Below are 18,653 nucleotides of genomic sequence, written 5' to 3' on the forward strand. Positions count from 1 at the left end.
CTGTAACCAGCCGTCCCTCTTTCTATGAGGAAGTGAGCCCTGCTCTGACAGCAGTGTAGGTTTGTCTGCCAGGCGAAACGCATATCAGGATGACTTCAGTCATCTCTAAGTTTGTCATCACGACCCTGTGCGACCAACAGGGATGTTTGGACTTCAGGCGCCTGGAGGAAAAGATCGCACAGAATTTCACTGTTGCAGACGCGGTCCTGCGCAGCGTCCTCTTCGACGACGGTAAGATAGCCATCCAGGCAGGCAGACAGGAAGTCTGCGGTAAGATAATCAGCCCGGACAGTCTGGTAGTGGCTAAAACCAGTCTGCGGCTGTGTCAGAAGAAACCTGGAGAGTGTCTACAGTGCGATGGGTTACACCTGTGCAGGTATTATGTCTGCGGGGACTGTATGTTCGGGTAAGTTTCCGGTGCTGCTCGGCTACATTTGCAGTGTAACTGTGTTGCTATATATAGTTAAAAATTGGTAGTAGAAACAAAGTTGGGTTAAGAAGTTATACGCTTTAAAGCTGTGCACACTTGCACAGGTGTTATCACTTTTGTTTCCTGATGAGAGCTTTTCTCCAGACTGTTTGGGGCGTCTTTACCTCGCTCTCCTGATTGTTTGGTATCTGGTTGGACAGGACGACTCACACTTTAGTTATCTTGTTGTTCCGAGAACTCATGTAACTGCTGTTGAAGCTCCACCTAACTTAAGTCTGGGCAGAGGTCCAATCTAGAGCAAATGAAACCACTTCAATTTTACTGGATAACTTGCTGTGACAACCATTCATAGACAACTATGAACTGTGAATATAGGACCTTAGACCTTTGTTTGTCTGTGGTCTATAACTTTAAGTTTGTGTAAAACAAAATAGACATACACAAACTTTGACAAAGACAATAGCTGCTTGTCTGCAAGATCAACAAAAAAAATGCATAAATGAATTGTAGGTCCTTCATTTGACCATAAGATGGCAGTAATGTACATCATATTATGACCCTGAATCACCCACTCTACGAGTGTACTGTAGACACTGTATACAATTACAAAGCACCAATGAGTGCTGTTGTTCACAAAGAAAGTGTAATGTATACACACTGATCAACCACAACATTAAAACCCACCCAAACACTGCTGCAGACCAAGTACAGTCATCAATGACAGTGGCTTCTCCTGCAGGACAATGTACCATGCCACACCGCAAAAACTGCTCAGGAATGGCCCAAGGAATGTGACTCCAAGGCATCAACCTGGCCTCAAAATTCCCCAGATCCCAATCTGATTGGACATGCATAGGACATGCCTGTACCCCAGAGCTAAATCTGATCCACGGTGGGGCCTCCATGGATCGGACTTGGCTCTTACCTGTCGTGGCATGGACACAGGAGTTCTGGGGTGTCCTGGGGTATCTGGCACCAGGGTGTTGACCGTGAATCAGTTGAGTCCTGCGAGTTGCTTGGTGGGGTAACAGAACGTCCCAAGATTGCTCGATCAGATTGGGATCTGGGAAATTTGGAGGCTGGGTCATTGCCTTGAGCTCTTTTTCATGTTCCTCGGGTCATTCCTGAGCAGTTTTTTGCGGTGTGACATGGTCCATTGTCCTGATGGGTGGCCACCACCATTGAAGTCTGCTTTTGCCATGTTTTAGTGGGTGGTGTATGTCAAGTGGCATCCACATGAACGCCAGGGGTCAAGGTTTCCCAGCATGTTATGTTCACCTGTCAGTGGTTTTTACGTTGTGGCTGATAACCTTCTATAGACTGAACGTGGTTATGGCCAACATTTCTTATGTGAGGAAAAGTTTGATGAAATAACAAGGCCACTACAAGTAAGAGAACACATGTAAGACGTATAAGATTGCAACCACCCAACAATAAAAGCAACCCAAAACTGTTACACTCAAAGGTGTATGTTTTTAAAACTCTAGATGCCTGTATATTTTCAGAAACCATGTGGATACTTGTCAGCCCTTTTAGTGGTTAATTCTGTAAAACTAAAAGCGTGCACTGACATTATATTTTATTCATTTTGTTATTTTTCAGACTCAAGTGTAAAAATCCCCATAGTCTGGATTTACCATACAATGTAGAGCGTTTGAAAAGACATGGTCTTCAAGAATTGACGGATAAACAGCTGTTCCAGCTGTTACTGCAGAATGATCCATATCTGCTTCCTGAGGTAAGTTGTACTGGTAACAGCAGGAGACAGAGGTGTAAATTCAGAATCATTTCTGACTGACTGTCATACATATTTGTTGCAATAACATGGTCACCGGCCCTCTACACACCCCTCTAGATCTGCCAACATTACAACAAGGGCACCGATTTGCACGGTTCCTGCAGGTTCACCACTTCCTGCACCAAGCTTCACATCTGCCTGCACTATCTCCAGGGTGACTGCAAGTTTGGCTCTTCATGTAAAAGAAACCATAATGTTGACGCGCAGGGAATGAAGCTCCTCAAAGGATTCAGTCAGGAGAATATCAGAAACCTTTTTTGGATCTACAGAAATAAATTCATCATCTCGGGTCAACAGGCGAGACCAGCTGCTGCTGTACCTGGTAAAGAATAAGGAGTTGAAAAGAAAACTTTTTGAACTTAACTTAAGTTGGTGTTATTCTGCACAACAGATCTGATGCATGTATCTGTGTCTCCAGCAGTGCTGCCAGAGGTGAGAGTCCCCACTCGGCAGCCTCCCCAACACAACCCTGGATCCCCTACTAGAGCTACTTTGCCAACCAAACCCCTGAGCGATGCTGAGAGGAATGAAATCTGCCTCTTCTTCATCCGCAGACACTGCAGCTTCAAGGGTAACACTGAAACTAGTCACATCTGCAGTAACTTATCAATACATGTGTGTAGATCTGTGTGATGATTATATCTACCACTGCTTCTGTTTTATTGTTTATTCCCACAGACAAGTGTGCTCGTGTCCATTGGCACCTGCCTTACAGATGGCAAGTGTTGAACATTGATGGTGTGACCTGGAAGGACCTGCCTAATATGGAGGAGATTGAGAAGGCCTACTGTGACCCAGAGCATGGCACAAGCTGCACTGATCCTCCATCATCCCCCTTAGGGATTTTCAGATTTCTGACTCTTCAAAGGTGCATGGATGAAGAAACCGAGACACACACACACACACCTGTCTGGTTTATAAAAGTATTCTAGAGCAACAAATTCGTCTCAAACCATTTATTCACGTTTTTTTAGAAATGTCTACCCCTCCTGAAGGAGATTGTTGATTAACTGTCAGTACTTGCTTTCAGCTCTGCATCCCCCAGTGTGCAGTCAGTTGACTTCATGACAATGACATATGGAGGGTCTGCAGTTCGCCGCCTGTCCACTGCCTCCTCTGTCTCAAAGCCCCCTCACTTCATTCTTACAACACAGTGGCTTTGGTACTGGAAGGATGACAGCGGGAATTGGCTGGAATTTGGACAGGTCAGTCAAACAAAAACATTTTGATTTGCTACATTCCTCTCTTAACTAATTAATTTTTCCCATTTCATCACTAGCACATCTTACATCTGTGTTTTTTTTGTCTGTAGGGTGATGATGAGACACCAGCTTCTGTCACTTCTCAAACTCTGGAGAATGTGTACCTGGCAGACAGAGACACAGAGATTCCTTTCAGTGCTGGCAAACAGCAGTATATCCTCCACTTCAAAGGTGCAGCGGGAGCCGATCAGATGTATCAGCAGAATGTAAAATACCAAACCAAGCGAGAGGTCAGAAGGAGGCCTCGCTTTGTGTCTGCTCAGGATGTGGAGGTGAAGCTGAACAGGTATTTTTGATTTAGTTATAGATGGAGGTTTTAAGATAATTCTTGCAATTCTGACATTGCCGTTTTGGATTCCTGTGTCTCAAGTGACTTCACTTGTCAGTTATAATGTTTGTCTCCTCTGTAGTGCATCATCATCTCACAGCTCCTCTACAGCTGACAGTTTCCCATCTTACTGGGACAAGAATGCCCTCCCGGATTTTGGATACAAGGTATCTTAATGGCCTGTATTATTTTGATCTGTTGTCTGTATGTTTTTGTTGTTGTTGTTCTGCCTGGGATGTTGGGGTAGATCAGCTGCTCAAACAGGGACAGTGTAAACAGGCTTGCATTATTACGTCTTGTTAGCAGAGAAGGGCTGGGTCCTGTTAAGACGTAGGACGATGGGTAAGATAGCTCTGCAGTGAATTACGTTCTTAGACATTTGGTTTGCTCATCTGGTATGTATGGGTGCCCACAGATAAATTGTGATGTCTGCAGTAACTCAGAGCACATTAAAGGGTAATTTTGGTATTTTTTCAACCTGGACCTCATTTTCTGGTGTTTTTGTGTCTAAGTGAATAGTGGAAACAGTTTTTGGAATTGGTCCAGTATTGAGTGAGAGGGCTGCAGCTGGCAGTGGCGAAACAGGCTGCAAAGTAAACAGTTGGGGCGTTTGTGCACCGTCAGTGTTCGTCTACTAAAAGTGCTTGTTTTTGCCACTGACAGGCTATTTTAAGTGTCTGATAAATGAGATAGACCTTTGTGTTAACAGTAAGAGCCTTTTTGTTTAAATAGAAACATTCCTGAAATCTTATTTGTTAAACCCACCAGACTCCATTTAAATAAGCGGTAATTTTAGCGTGTATAAAGCCGGGATACGTTCACATCTAACTGGGTGAATTAAGGGTTTATTTCAGTCAAATCAGAGGTGGTAATTGTCGGAACAGTGGAAAGATTAACCAAGATGTTTTTGTGAATTTAATTTTGTTTGTCGACTTTAAATACATTGTGTTTAACAGTGATAAAATTACTGTTTTTTTAAATGGAATCTGGTGGGTTTGGCCAGGTTGAACAAAAATGATCTTATTTTTTAATGAAAAGGTCGACTTTTGTAGGATCCTTTCCATTATGTTGTTAGACACTAAGAATAGTAATTGTAGCTTGTCAGTGTAAAAAAAAAAAAGCGATTTCAGTGTATGTAAATTGAGAGAGTGCACATGCCCCGAGTAATTACATTGTAGCCTGTTTAGCAGCTGCGTCCCTTCTTGTTCGGTACCGGACTAACTTCAAAAATTGTTATTCCTATTAGTCACTTAGACACAAAATCATGTGAAAATAGGGTCCAGGGTGAAAAATACTGAAGTTGTCCTTTAATTGTTTAATTGCTTTGTTTGATTTGGATATGCTCACCCTGTTTAGCTAGCCCTGTGCTTACCAATGCAGGTGGTAGGTTCCAGTTAGATGAGGCTGAGAATGTAAAATGCCATTTAGTAGATTAGGGGGGAAGAAGGAGGTGGCAGCTGTCATGAGTTTTGACTCAGCTTGATTTAGTTTTGTTGAATTTTCCTTGTTCCATTTCTGCCTTCGTTTCAGTAAACCCCTTGTTAATTAATGCCACCCTCTTGGATTGACTCCTACTTGTCAGCATCCCTTTTAAAGTTTTCCTGTGCCAAGAAACTTCATCTGCCTTTATATGGCAGCTATACTGTGCTTAATGTTTGTTTTTCCTTGTTTTGTTCCAACTTGAACATTGAACGTTTATTTATTCCCATTATGTATGGCCTGTTTCTCTTATCTTTCAGCTCGTACCTCTCACCACATGTGCAAAGACGTATGATATGATTGAGAAGCTGTTTAAGGACACCATGCCCCACAGTAAAATTAACAGCATCCAGAGGATCCAGAACCCATCTCTGTGGAAAGTCTTCCAGTGGTAAATCATAGACCAGCCTTTTTGGCTCAAAGGACCTATAATTGATATTTTTACAACACAGATGTATCAAATGACAGTATGAACATAATGGGAATGGGGTCACTCGACTTGTAGTGATAAACTTAAAGATTATCACCCAAATCTGAGCTGTCATCACATCTATGTTTTTTTGTGTTCAGGCAGAGAGAGCAGATGAAGGAGAGAAACGGAGGGAACTCTGTGAATGAAAAGTACTTGTTCCACGGCACAGATGAGTCCCTGATTGAGGCCATCTGTGAGCAGAACTTTGACTGGAGGATGTGTGGAGTCCATGGCACAGCATATGGCAAAGGTACAGTAAAATGTTGGAGCAGTAAATTCTTTAATTCCAGGTCCATCAGGCTTTTAGAACTGAAAAAGCAGCACATTTTACCATGGCAGTATAAAAGAACCTATCATACTTTTTGTTTTGGACTGTATCAGTAGTAACGCACTCTTATTTTTTAGGGAGCTACTTTGCCAGAGATGCGTCCTACTCAGACAGATACGCCAGGGCCAAAGGAAGCCTGAACAAGATCATGTTTGTCGCCCTGATCCTGGTGGGAGAGTACACCAGGGGAAGCAGCAGCTACGTCCGGCCCCCAGCAAAGGGAAACAGCAGAACCTTTTACGACAGCTGTGTTGACCGCGTGAGCGACCCCAGCATTTACGTTATCTTTGAAAAGCAACAAATTTATCCAGAGTATGTTATCGACTACTCCTAAGTCACGATGTTGTCGATTCCTGTGCTGAATGGGGTGAAACTCTATAATGGGACACTCTTTACTTTGACTGGACGCAGTTCCTGGCTTTCTTAGAGGCTTGTGGGGTTTTCACAGTGGTGGAGTAAGCATTCAGATCTCTCACTGAGGTAAAAGTAATAATACCACAATGTAAAAATACAAGCATTTAATATGTTAAGAAAGAATACTCCATCATGTGTAAAGGGGGAGAAAATGGAAATGATTAAGGGTATTTTTCTCTATAGTTTTTACAGTGTGTTTTGGTGCATGGATTAAGTATCACTTAATAGAGACTGTATTCCAATAGAAAATGTCTTCCTTAGCCAACGTCTATTCTTGTGAGAGGTGTCTTTGTTGTTGTGATAATTAAGGATACTGAGGCCAACAAATAGTCTGGTGTTCAGATGTGAAATGAAATTAACTGGTTGTTATGTAATAAACATATTATAAACTACCAATAAAGAAGTAAGTGTGATTATATTATAATAGAACAAAGCAAAACACAGAAAAATCCCATCGTGTGGTAATATTTAATTACACATAAGTGGCATTTGACCCTTTTTAAATGTACATCAAACAGGCACATACAGTCCTGTCTTTAATCACAACTGCTGAATATTGTTTCATTGGAATAAATCATCCGTAAATCACCCTTATTGTATACATTCACAATTAAAATTAATTTAGGACTGCAATTCTCAAGCATCTCAGAATGATTCTCAAACTAACCTACTATCATGAGAAACAGTTTTTGTTTCAATAAGGTGTAAATGTAGTGTAAAAAATAGTGAATGATGTCATCAAGAGAAAAGTAATAAAATGCTTTCGCTTCTACTGAGAAATTTGAATTAGTTTGACCCAGTTTCTCCTGAGACATGATAAATGCTGATTCAGATTATCGGGAATAGAAACAAGGATTTCCTTTAACAAACAACTTCTTTCTCTTTAAAAATAGCAGCTTTCAACTGACCCTTGACAGTGCTATGTTAAGCATCATGAAAGTCTTCAGTATATTCAAATATAAAGTAAAACCTAACACAATAAGTCTATCCTCTTGCCAAAAAATGTACCGCTGCCTGTATAAACATTGGAAATCTGTTACTGTATGATAGTTAATTATTAATTAACCCATTCATGGGCAGAAATAGTAGTAAAGTTAGCAGCAGAAAAGCGAGCAGCTCAGTCAATAAACAACAGACTGCTCATTTGGTTAAGGAATGTGCAAACTTTCAGCTTCAGGTGATGATCTGGAGCGCTGTAGCATTTTGGGTTTTCTGGTTGAATTGTTTCTATAGGCTCACATATTTTTTTTTATTTCACTACACACTTCAATGAATTGTTCAATGAATTAACAGCAGTAACTCTGAAGGACCATAAAAGAATATTTAAATGCACTTAGAAATTAATAAGAAATCCTGGTTATCATGAAATTAAACCCACTGTTCAGTTTAATGGTTAATGAAAAAATACCGTCCCTAAATAACCTTTTATAAAAGACAGCAGTGTTGCTTCCTGTTCAAAATCTATTAAAAAAGTATATTGCTACAGGCTGAGAGACTCCTCCTTTACTCCTGTCTCATCTTGAATCCACTTTCTAGTTCATGCACTAGATGAACACTGTAATTTAGGTATACAGTGTATTGTAACTAATAATTGACTTGATCATGTTTAGGCCAGCTATGGAAATATTTTCATGTAAAGGAACAGAGCCATAACTCTGACACTGTGGGTCATTGTTACAACATGGACCCACAGTCTTCTTTGTAACTGTTCACAAAGTTATTCAACCACTCATGATGATGAACTTCTAACTGTCTGTAGGAGAATTCACTTGGCCTTCCGTGTCCGTGTCTCTTCTTTTAATTTTCACAAATATCCCATTTTTAGGTCCTAGGGTGCTTGATGACTTTAACTCAAGAGGAACCTGCACAAAGAGAAGAATACCACATGTTACAGAAACATCTTTCATACATTGTACATGTATTCTAAATTTAGGATTTTGTTCATTACCACACATGTAAATAGCTGATAGATGCATATTGAATTATGACTTTTACATCATTAGCCATTGGTTAAGGTTTGTGCAAATTACAGCAACCTCAAAAATCCATAAATTTGTATTGATAATCAATTATATATGTTGACAAGGAAAAAAAAACACAAAATTACATTAATATGGATAGTCCAAGCAGCTTTTGCCCATGTCAACACCGAGAGGGAAACAGTTACACATTCACAATGAGATTTTGCCACTTAGGACGTGCTCCCAGATCGACATCCCACGTCACATTCCAAGACCAAAATTGCAATCAACTAGGGATGGGTCACGATTTTCGAATTTCGAATAGTTGTTTTATTTTTGAAAAATCGATTTTTTAATGTGCGCACAGGGCTTGCGGACGTCCGCTTTGAGTCCGCGCGGACCTCCGCGGAGTCCGTTCCGCCCCAGTGTGTTCGGGCCTTTAAATGGATCTCTGTGTGCGTCGCTCCGGGGGGGGGGGGGGGTTTGAAAAATTGTCGAAGAGTTGCCACGATTTTCGAATAGTGTTGTTGTAGTGCTTGTGTTGCCCATCCCTACAGTCAACCAGTCACAGCCCTCTGGCATCATCAGTGTGCTGTTCCTGTGCTTCTTTCAAAATTCCTTTGTGCTTCTTCAGAGCTAAGCTAGTTCCAAATTGATGTTAGGACAGTTAAACAAAATCCTCGGTAACACTGAGCAAAAACCTAATAAGCTGCTGCGGGGTTAGCGAGTTAGCTTGCTAACTAGCTTGGCTATGCTAATGAGTAAACTTGCCATTAGAATAGAATAATAGCGGGGTAGCTTGCTGACTAGGTAAGCTATGCTAACAAGTAAACTTGCCATTAGACCAGAATATTAGCGAGTTAGCTTGCTAAATAGGTAGGCTATGCTAACAAGTAAGCTTGCCAATAGGCTAAAATATTGTTTGTTAACATTAAGAGTAAGGTTAATAACATTTTGCAGACCTACAAGGCACACATTTTCCCTCCTTTTTAACGACCTATTCAAAAGTTGTTTTTTACAAGATTGCAGTGCTCCTGTTGATCCAGGACCATCATCATCACGTTGACCCTGGATAATCTGTTTGTTGATCCAGAACGATCGTCATCATCTTTATGCTAGATCATTAATTTATGTTGATCCAGAACTTTCATCACCATGTTGATCCAGGACCATCACTGCTTTGTTGATGTCAACATAAACAAATGATCCAGAATCAGCATGATGATGATGATGATGATGATGATGATGGCCCTGGAAAACCTAAACAAATCCATCCAGGATCAACATGGAATAAAAGAAGGGAAAATGTGTTAATTGCAGGAATTTGCAACTGCAAAATGCTATTATCCCTACTCTTTGGTAGTGATCAATATATTAGCCTGTTGGCAAGCTTACATATCAGCATAGCCTACCTAGTTAGCAAGCTACCTTGCTAATACTTTAGCCAACTGGCAAACTTACTTGTTAGCATAGCCTACTTAATTAGCAAGCTAACTTTCTAATACTCTTGCCTATTGGCAAGCTTACTTGTTAGCATAGTCTACCTAGTTAGCAAGCTAACTTGCCAATACTACAGCCTGTTGGCAAGCTTACTTGTTAGTGTAGCATACCTAGTTAGCAATAAAAAAATACCTAGTTAGCAATCTAACTTGCTAATGCTCTAGCCTATTGACAAGCTTACTTGTTAGCATAGTCTACCTAGTTAGCAAGCTAACTTGCGAATACTCTAGTCTATTGGCAAGCTTACTTGATAGCGTAGTCTACCTAGTTAGCAAGCTAACTTGCTAATACTCTAGCCTGTTGGCAAGCTTACTTGTTAGCGTAGCATACCTACTTAGCAAGCTAACCCACTAATATTCTAGTCCATTGGCAAGTTTACTTGTTAGCATAGCCTACGTAGTTAGCAAGCTGGCTTGCTAACCCTGCAGTAGCTTTTAAGACTTTTGTTCAGCGTTACTGAGGTCTTTGTTTAATTGTACTAACTTCAATTTGGGAAACTAGCTTAGCTCTGAAGAATAATAAAGGAATTTTGAAAGAAGCACAGGAGCAGCACACTGATGATGTCAAAGGGCTGTGATTTGTTGATTGGTCCAGGAACGCAATGTGGGATGTTGGTCCAGGAGCACGTTTTACTTGGCAAAATCACATTGTGCAGTTACACACTCACTCTATATAGTGATTTGTCTTCTTGTTGAGTTTAATATCTTGGTAAACCCCAAAGTGAACATAACATCGCATCTATGACTACACTCCATCTGATTCTATATTTCTTGTTGGAATCATTTACACAGATGCTTTTTTAAAATGCATGTGTACTTTGCGCATGCGTCATCTGTGTGTATAAATCATTTAAGACTCAAATAGGGTCAGTGTCAGACCCACCTTGGTCTCAGAGCAGGCCACAATGCTGAATCTGTGGAACAGACGCACTAATGCCATTTTGATTTCCAGCTGGGCAAGCCTCTTTCCCACACAGTTACGGGGACCGGCCCCGAACGGCAGGTATACAAACGGATGTCGACCGGCCTTGGCCTCTGGCGTGAATCTGGAGATCAACCACATATTATAGTTTGAAATAAAAGGAGTAGAAATGGGAGTTAATCAGTATTACAGTAGTGCATTTCATTTAGCGCAGTATAGGGATCTTACTGCCTTTGTTACAGCAGTGTTAGACATGTATGACGGAAGAGAGTTTCAAGGTGGTATATGCTGTACGTGTTAATGCTAAAGTCTTCAACTGGTGTAACAAGATAAAGGAATAAAAGAAATGTGTTTGCATTTGTAAACTGCAAGTTGCATGAGGTTCATTTTCTTTAAGGTATAAAACAGTAAGATTTATTTTGTTAGCCATTCATGTCAATACCAGTTAAGACACCACCAGCTATTAGTTGTCCTTGTGCCATAGCTATTCACTGCCATGACATCATGTTAACCCACAAATAGCCTACAGGCCTTTTTAACAGCAGACATGTTTTGACTTGTCACAGTAGGAAAAGCACAGGTGTTATTAATAACATTAATGATAGCATCAATCTATTCAAGTGTCTCAGTAGGATGTGACAGTGAGTCAGCATGCACAACACCAGGACCTGAAACTGAACCCTCTAATTAAAATTCGGCCATCATTCATTTATTATTTACACCTGTGCTTTTCCTACTGCAACATATTAAAATGTCTGGTGCAGGCACTATAACTTTGGTTATTTACTGTAAGAACAGCCTCCTACCGCTCAGGGATGAACTTCTCAGGCTCCGGCCAATGCTCTGGGTCGTAGTGGAGGAAGCCCGCTGGGATCTCAAGTGTTGCTCCTTTAGGGAGGAACTGGCCGTTCACCACACAGTCCTGGTTGATGTCTCTGGCAAACCTTTATGGGACAAAATGCCATGGATGCATGTTTTATATACCTTTCTCCTTCTTTTCTCCACGTGATTCCTGTGCGGTTTTGATTAGTACAAACCTAACTAAAAACCTACTGTATGTATGTACAGTAATAAGTGAACTTGCTCCTTGTGACAGCACTAAATCTAAGAAACATGCATTTGTTATCCTAATTTAATGTTCTTAATTTACCTGAACCCAGGAGGGTAGAGGCGCAGTGCTTCACTTATAACCATATCTAAGTACTTCAGCTCCTGAACATTTGTGTAGTCTGGTGATTCCTACAACAAAAAGGAAAACACAAAATTAATTCAAGATAATTCAGTAGGAGTTTTAAAGGAAAAAAGTCTGTGTGCACTGAATTTGTCTCACTGTGGGACAAATTGACGACTGTCCACAAACCTTATGTCCTAACTAACTGAAGAAAATGAGATCAAATTAATGTAACACACTCACATGTCTGGTGAAGAAATCATCCACCTCTTCCTGTACTTTGCTTTGACATTCGGGGTGGAGGGCCAGGAGGTAGCAGGTAAAGGCCAACGTGTTGCTGCTGGTTTCATAGCCCGCTAAAAGAAAAACAAAAGCCTGACCCACGATCTCATCTTCAGTTATCATCTTCTTCTGTGGACGCCTGGTAGGAGGCTCCTGTGGGTGAGGACGGTCGTCCTGATCAGAGGCCGACTGTTGTGTCTGCTGGTTCCTGTCATCCAGCTCGCTGACATGGCTCGCTGTGTCAAAGTGTTCCAAAGACACACTCTCCTTGCTGGTTCGTGCATCCAACATCAGCTGAAGGAAGTCTTGACGCCTCTACATGCCACAGAAAAAATCTTTTGGTATTCATCTTCCTGTATTTAAGATTATTAAATGTCCATCAGATTCACCTGTTCAGGAGGCTGCTCCTCTCTCTGCTTGATGATCTTCTGAATGCTGTCGATGAAGAACTTGTTCATCTGGTCTCGTCTTTTGTTGGGGATGAGTTTGGCTAGAGGAGCCATGATGAATGGAAATGCAACTGGACACACAAACCAAATTTGTTGGTGGAACTCAAACTGAAATGCATACTTCACACATTCACATATGACTGCACAATCATTACATGTTTGTCTTTTTTATGCTAAACCGTCTTCAAAATTATTGTCCCCAGATAAAAGATAGTAAACCCTCCCGTTTCTTGTCGATGTATTAATGTTTTATTCCTTTGCCTTCATTGCATTCCTACATTAATGTCCTATGTACATGTCTTTAATGTAATAATTTATACATATAAATAACATTATAAATAGATTTGACTGACTGAAAAACAGCATGATGGGCCTGAAGAAAGAAAAGGAGAAGAACATCTGCGCATGGCGGACAAATGGGTCATCTGGGTTGTTTTGTGAGTCAACCTGAGTTGCAAATGCCACACTGGCAATAACATCCATAGTGAAGCAGCCAAAACACCTGCAAAACATGCACACAAACAAAAACAAATTAGGGAGGTTAAAAAAAACACACCAAAATCCTAGTAGCCTATGTCTATTGTGTGTGTGATTACTTGTGGATGTCAAAGGCCTCTCCTGACTCAGCGAATGCATTGAAGTTGCTCATCAGCGCATCGGTGGCTGTGTTGATAAGTGGAACCATCTGTAGGAAAACAGAAAAGACAGTAATACTCGTTGGGATGTATCTAAGCTAGCTTGCCTTGGATAAGTTTGAATCTCAGGTTTTAGGGAAGTGCACAGACATCGCCCCCCTCAGTAGAGGAATGTGAAAGCACCTCTTTAGTGAGAATAGAATAACATCCCTTGTAATAAATATCAACTGATTGTCATTGGCGCATTCATATCTCACCACTTTCATCTTGGCAGCACTGAATGATGGGGTCAGGATGCTCCGCACTCTCTTCCACTGTTCATTTCTTAGCATGAGCAGACAGTCAGTCATAGGCTTGGTGGCAAAGCGAACAGTCTGCACAGAGAAACAGGAGAGTACAGACACAGACATTTTGTCATTACATCATTAAAACTCATGTTAAAATCATGAGTGAGCACAAAGTCTACATGTGCATGCTTTGATTCATGTCCTCACCATTCTGTTTGGGAAGCTGCTGAAGTCCCTGACCATCACTTGTCTGAGCATGTCAGGGTCTGCTATCACCACCACCGCTCTCCGGCCCAAATAGTACCTAAAATATACCAAGAAGAGTCTCAGTCAGATCGGACAACAAACATAGTGCTGCCTATGTAGGATTATACCAAGCAAGTGTTCATTTCATTTTACAATATGAAAGAATCAAAATCAATAAAAAGTTCAGACCATCATTTTATCAGATGCTGGTGAAGAAAGTATTTCTTCTACTTGCCCACAAACTCTGCCGTGTGTCTTTATGAGATCATTCATAGGTTTGAAAAACCCCTGAAAATAGAATATAGAAAAAAATCAGAACAGATGAAAAAACTAACAAATTCCACCAGATAGTTCATACAAAACAATTTGCATTGTAAAAGATTTTAGGATGGATTTAGCTATTAAACAGGTTTATTCAACACTGGAGGAAAGCTGAGCTGTCATGAGAAAAGGCAAAGTTATAATCCTATTGAGAAAGTGCTGATCAGTGCCAAGCCAAGCCAGTAGAGGTCACTGGTTAGTCATGCCAGTGCTTATAGAGAAGTATCCTGTCAGTGAAAGCATCGGTCAGGCCTTCTCAAATGATCTAGAGCAAAATACATCCCTTGTAATTGTCTGTATAGAAAACACTTTTCATAAAGAGAAGGCACCACATACAAAAATCAATAATACATTTGCTAGAATCTTTCCTTAAACAACCAGGCGCAGATATTCTGTACACTGCAGGTATACCAAAATGATCAGCAACACCGTCTCACATCAACTTTCAGGTCTCTTAGATGTTCAATGACTCCCCAAAGATAAAAAAAACAAAAATATAAATCAAAAGGTCTTGTGTCAGGTTTTGAGTTCAGTTATTATTTTATGCCAAACTGGCAACCACACGCAATAGCAGTTATACAATTTTGCAGTAAGAGACCATGATGAAATGCTTAAAAATTATTCTACAGTACTTCTTTAATGAATCAGGTACAAGTGGCACAGCTTCACAAATTCTGCAAAATAATAATGATAAATCCTAAACTACTATACCTAGATTGTGGATAAAGGTTAATGAGCTTTTCAATGTAATTTAATCCATATCAGTAGATTAAATAATCAGCTGTTGCAAGTTAGATCTTTGTCAGTATTCTTCTACTATCTGCCCCAGTCTTTTTTATTTGATTCACCTTTTAAGTGGATATTCTTCACTGAGGTGTGTTTCTCTTTCTATTTTTTAGCAAGTGAGTAGTAAACCACAGTACCAAACAATCCTGATGACCTTGTCGCTCCAGAAAATCAAAGGTTGAGATGAAACAACACAAGCACACAATGTAATTATTAATAAAGTAACCCATCTGGGGGTTATACGGTACATAAAATATTGCTGCTTTTCAGAGTGTTTTAATGTGGAAATCTGACAAAGTGCGGTAATATATTGGAATGTCAATTTTTCTCTCATCAGTGGGTAAAATGGTGCTCATAGTCTAACAGTCTAATAATCAAAACAATAATAATAATAATAATAATAATACTAGCAATAGCTTACCTGGCGAAACATGAATATGTTGCCATAGAAAGGTACTGGCTTTGGATGTTTGATGCCACATCGAGAAAGGACTGAATAAGGGTAAATTGAATACCTAGAAGATGAATGAAAAGCAAATACAGTGAGGAATATACAACATTTTCCCAAATACTCTGCCCATTGATATACTATCACAGTCTTTTGCCCTATCAGCTCTACAAATCGTGACTGATGTGTGCATGTGTGATTTGAGGGGTTGTTGTTGGAGCACGATCAACCCTTCATTCATTCATTCCCAGGCTGGTTTCCAATATTTTGAGGTGTTTGAGTGTGCTTTATGGCATTATTAGATCACTGGTCTGATGTTCCACAGCAGCGTCGGCATCACAAACAGACAGAGATCTGAAACATTTACTCACCAGTACAGAAGACCCAGAAAGATGAGGAAGAGGCTGAGTGTCACAGACAATCCACTGGCCTTGATGTGGAATGCATTTAGGAAGTTAACTACAGCCTCCATGATGCGAAATCTCTCAGATCTCCACTGTCGACATCAGGTCACGGCTCCTGGAAAACAAGAAAAACAGGAAAGACTGATTCATGTGACGCTGCTGAAAATGAGCTTATAACACTTTGATCACCCGTACAAGGATTTAAACTACAAGCTATGCGTTAAACACAAAAACCTTCTTTATTATCTTCAGGTACTGTGCCGTTTGCTGAATCTTGGCTGTGCATGTAGACCACAGCTTGAATATCATAACATGTAGAAACAGAGGGAAGCACATGACAGTGACAGCATGTCTTTGTGGACTTTGTTCCCATGCTGGTTTGTCTCCTGAGGAGCTGTGTTTCCCAGGCAACACGTTAATTATTTGTTTTAACAGCTGTGTCTGAGGCCTTGGGAGAGCTCACCTCTCCTCTGGTATTTAAACAATGGGGGGCACCCATGCCATACTCACCTCTGTTTGACACAAATGCTGCCTTTGAGACCTGTTAACATGTCACAGTTTTAAGGCAAAAACTTACAAATATTCTCATATCTAAAGCACGCACCCTTCAACAGTTAACCACACAGCCTGTCGTTATTAAAGTTGAACTGCAGCGTTTAAAACCCCGACGTCACACTGTGGGTCATTTGTGATGCTAAGCTACTAGCTACAACAAAATAACGCAGGTTGTCAACTCGCTAAAGTCTTTGCTGCTTGTCATGAAACATTTTCATGTACCATATCGGCACCATTCTTATATCTGGAGATGTTCGCTCTGTTATGTTAAGATTTAGGCAAAACAGAAGTGTGTATGCTCACATCATTATGCTCCTCACTTGTCAATATTATGAAATCCTCTTCGTCCTGTCAATAGGACGCAGCCCAATAGACAGCTGAGGTGCATACTGCCACCTACTGTACAGGAGGGTATAGCAGCCAACACGAGTCCACCAAGAGTAATCAGGATGCAGCAAGAAGACGAAAGGAAGGAAAATAAAAGAAATAAATCAACAACACTACTTTAAAATATTACAAAAGTATTAACATCAAATTTATAGTAAAATTATTTATTATCCAATACTCCCATCATATTATGAAACATATGTTATTTTATTAAAATTATTTATAAATTAATGTGTTTATCACTTTATTGTTGAAGCTGGCAAATGTGGAACTGATTTTAATTACTCTATATACCTTGTGGATTTTTCTTCCCACTCAATAAAGTCTTGTGTTAACCTGTAGGCTACATATTTATTTGTGGAGTATATTCTGCTTATTATTCTGTTAGTGTAGTAACAGGTAAAATATTTGTCTTTGAATTATATGGTTACATCTGCATATTTGCTGTGGCTGCTCACTCACAGATTATTTTATTTTATTTTTTTTATCAGAGGAAATTAATTTTTTTTAACTACATATACATTAGTATAAAGAGTATAAAGAGTATAAAGCTGTGTCAAGCGATTTTTGACAGCTTACTAATATACACATCATTTAACTATTAAAAAACATCTAGATACACAAGTCTGATCATTTATAAATTATAGATAACTCTCTCTCGTTCACTCACACGCACACGCACGTGCGTCATTAAATGTCATGGAAACGGAGTGACGTCGCACCGAGGTACCGGTATAAGAGCTGTCAATCAGTCAATCTTCCCTTTTGCATCCGAGTGTGACACGAGTTGACATACGCTACTGCACAAACCTGAAAGCTGGTTAGCTGAGTTGTTGGAGACGAATATCTGTTGGAAAACGAATTTAGTGTTTGTAGGTTTACTGTGGACCAGAGGATAACGAGCATCTGTGGAGAAGCAGCACCTGTCCCTGAGAGATGGCCTGCAGCAGCCCGAGGTCACCGGCCTGGGAGGACCGCCTGCTGATTGGAGCTGCCGGTGTCTCCGACCCCCCCAGCGGAGGTAAGAAAACTTCTACATTTACTTTTTTACTCCTCTCAATTATTTAATCTCGCTAAAGCACTTAAACGCGTTTTAAAAGTGTTTTAAGTACAAAATTTATGTATTTTATTGAGTTTAATGTTTAAGAGTTAAGTGTGCCTTTAAAAAACACATTTGTTGAGAAAAGCCAGCTACACGAGTGTCCTCGGTGTAAAATCTTTATTTAATATTTAAATTCTGTTAAATTTTCGCGGAGCAGAATGTGTTAACAGTCATGTAGTGGATTGAAAACACTGATATCTTTGGTTTGAGGGGAGCATTTTTCCAAACTTGGCATCGAAATTTCACAAAACAAAATGGCGACCGAGCAACTTTTTGAAATATGCCGAAACCATATTTTTCTTGAGCACCATGGAAACCGTGGAATTAGGAGCTGACGTCAGAGCGTCAGCGCGTTTAGGACGGACAAGTGTAAACAAACATGGCCGCTTCCTCTAAACAGAGAGCTGAGTTTATTTAATTTGATTATTGGAGTTTTGCTTAAAATATATCCAGAGCTGTTTGCTGAAGCATCGAGTTTGTCCCGTTTGTGAACTAATTTACAGACATTCCTCAACAAGCACTAACAGAATATTATAAATTTAAGCAGGAAAGATTGTGAGTAACGTTAGCTTTACTTTTACCGAGCCTGTAGCCAGAGACACCTACAGGTTAATTTTGACATGTTGGTCATTTGATAACATTGAAATGGTCTTTGTTCATGCGCTGGTATTTTCTGTATGAGGGAAA

At 40.2% G+C, this 18,653-nt stretch overlaps 2 protein-coding genes across 4 annotated transcripts; one reads left to right on the top strand and one right to left on the bottom strand.

The window, feature by feature from the left end:
* parp12a (poly (ADP-ribose) polymerase family, member 12a) lies at positions 1–6,911 on the top strand. 2 transcript variants are annotated; one of them, XM_033621982.2, is made up of 11 exons: positions 1–406; positions 2,033–2,168; positions 2,286–2,550; positions 2,647–2,799; positions 2,907–3,096; positions 3,259–3,433; positions 3,541–3,776; positions 3,901–3,985; positions 5,558–5,688; positions 5,868–6,019; positions 6,175–6,911. In XM_033621982.2, the coding sequence occupies exons 1-11, from the start codon at positions 90–92 to the stop codon at positions 6,429–6,431; spliced, it is 2,097 nt and encodes a 698-aa protein (XP_033477873.2). In that variant the 5' UTR covers positions 1–89; the 3' UTR covers positions 6,432–6,911. The 2 variants fall into 2 exon arrangements, with proteins under 2 accessions (XP_033477873.2, XP_033477874.2); XM_033621983.2 differs by having other exon boundaries at positions 2,650–2,799.
* A 54-nt stretch (positions 6,912–6,965) lies between these two features.
* On the bottom strand, positions 6,966–16,905 carry tbxas1 (thromboxane A synthase 1 (platelet)). 2 transcript variants are annotated; one of them, XM_033621984.2, is made up of 14 exons: positions 16,781–16,905; positions 15,890–16,037; positions 15,492–15,585; positions 14,199–14,251; positions 13,925–14,021; positions 13,688–13,804; positions 13,392–13,480; positions 13,149–13,297; positions 12,736–12,866; positions 12,308–12,661; positions 12,044–12,132; positions 11,700–11,837; positions 10,855–11,017; positions 6,966–8,373 (listed from the first exon to the last, which is right to left on the bottom strand). In XM_033621984.2, exons 2-14 carry the CDS (start codon positions 15,988–15,990, stop codon positions 8,257–8,259), a joined length of 1,692 nt encoding a protein of 563 aa, XP_033477875.1. In that variant the 5' UTR covers positions 15,991–16,037; positions 16,781–16,905; the 3' UTR covers positions 6,966–8,256. The 2 variants fall into 2 exon arrangements, with proteins under 2 accessions (XP_033477875.1, XP_033477876.1); XM_033621985.2 differs by lacking the exon at positions 16,781–16,905 and adding an exon at positions 16,157–16,263.
* Positions 16,906–18,653: the final 1,748 nt, after the last annotated feature.

The sequence above is a fragment of the Epinephelus lanceolatus genome, chromosome 5 (genome assembly GCF_041903045.1).
Source record: "Epinephelus lanceolatus isolate andai-2023 chromosome 5, ASM4190304v1, whole genome shotgun sequence".
NCBI lineage: Eukaryota > Metazoa > Chordata > Actinopteri > Perciformes > Serranidae > Epinephelus > Epinephelus lanceolatus.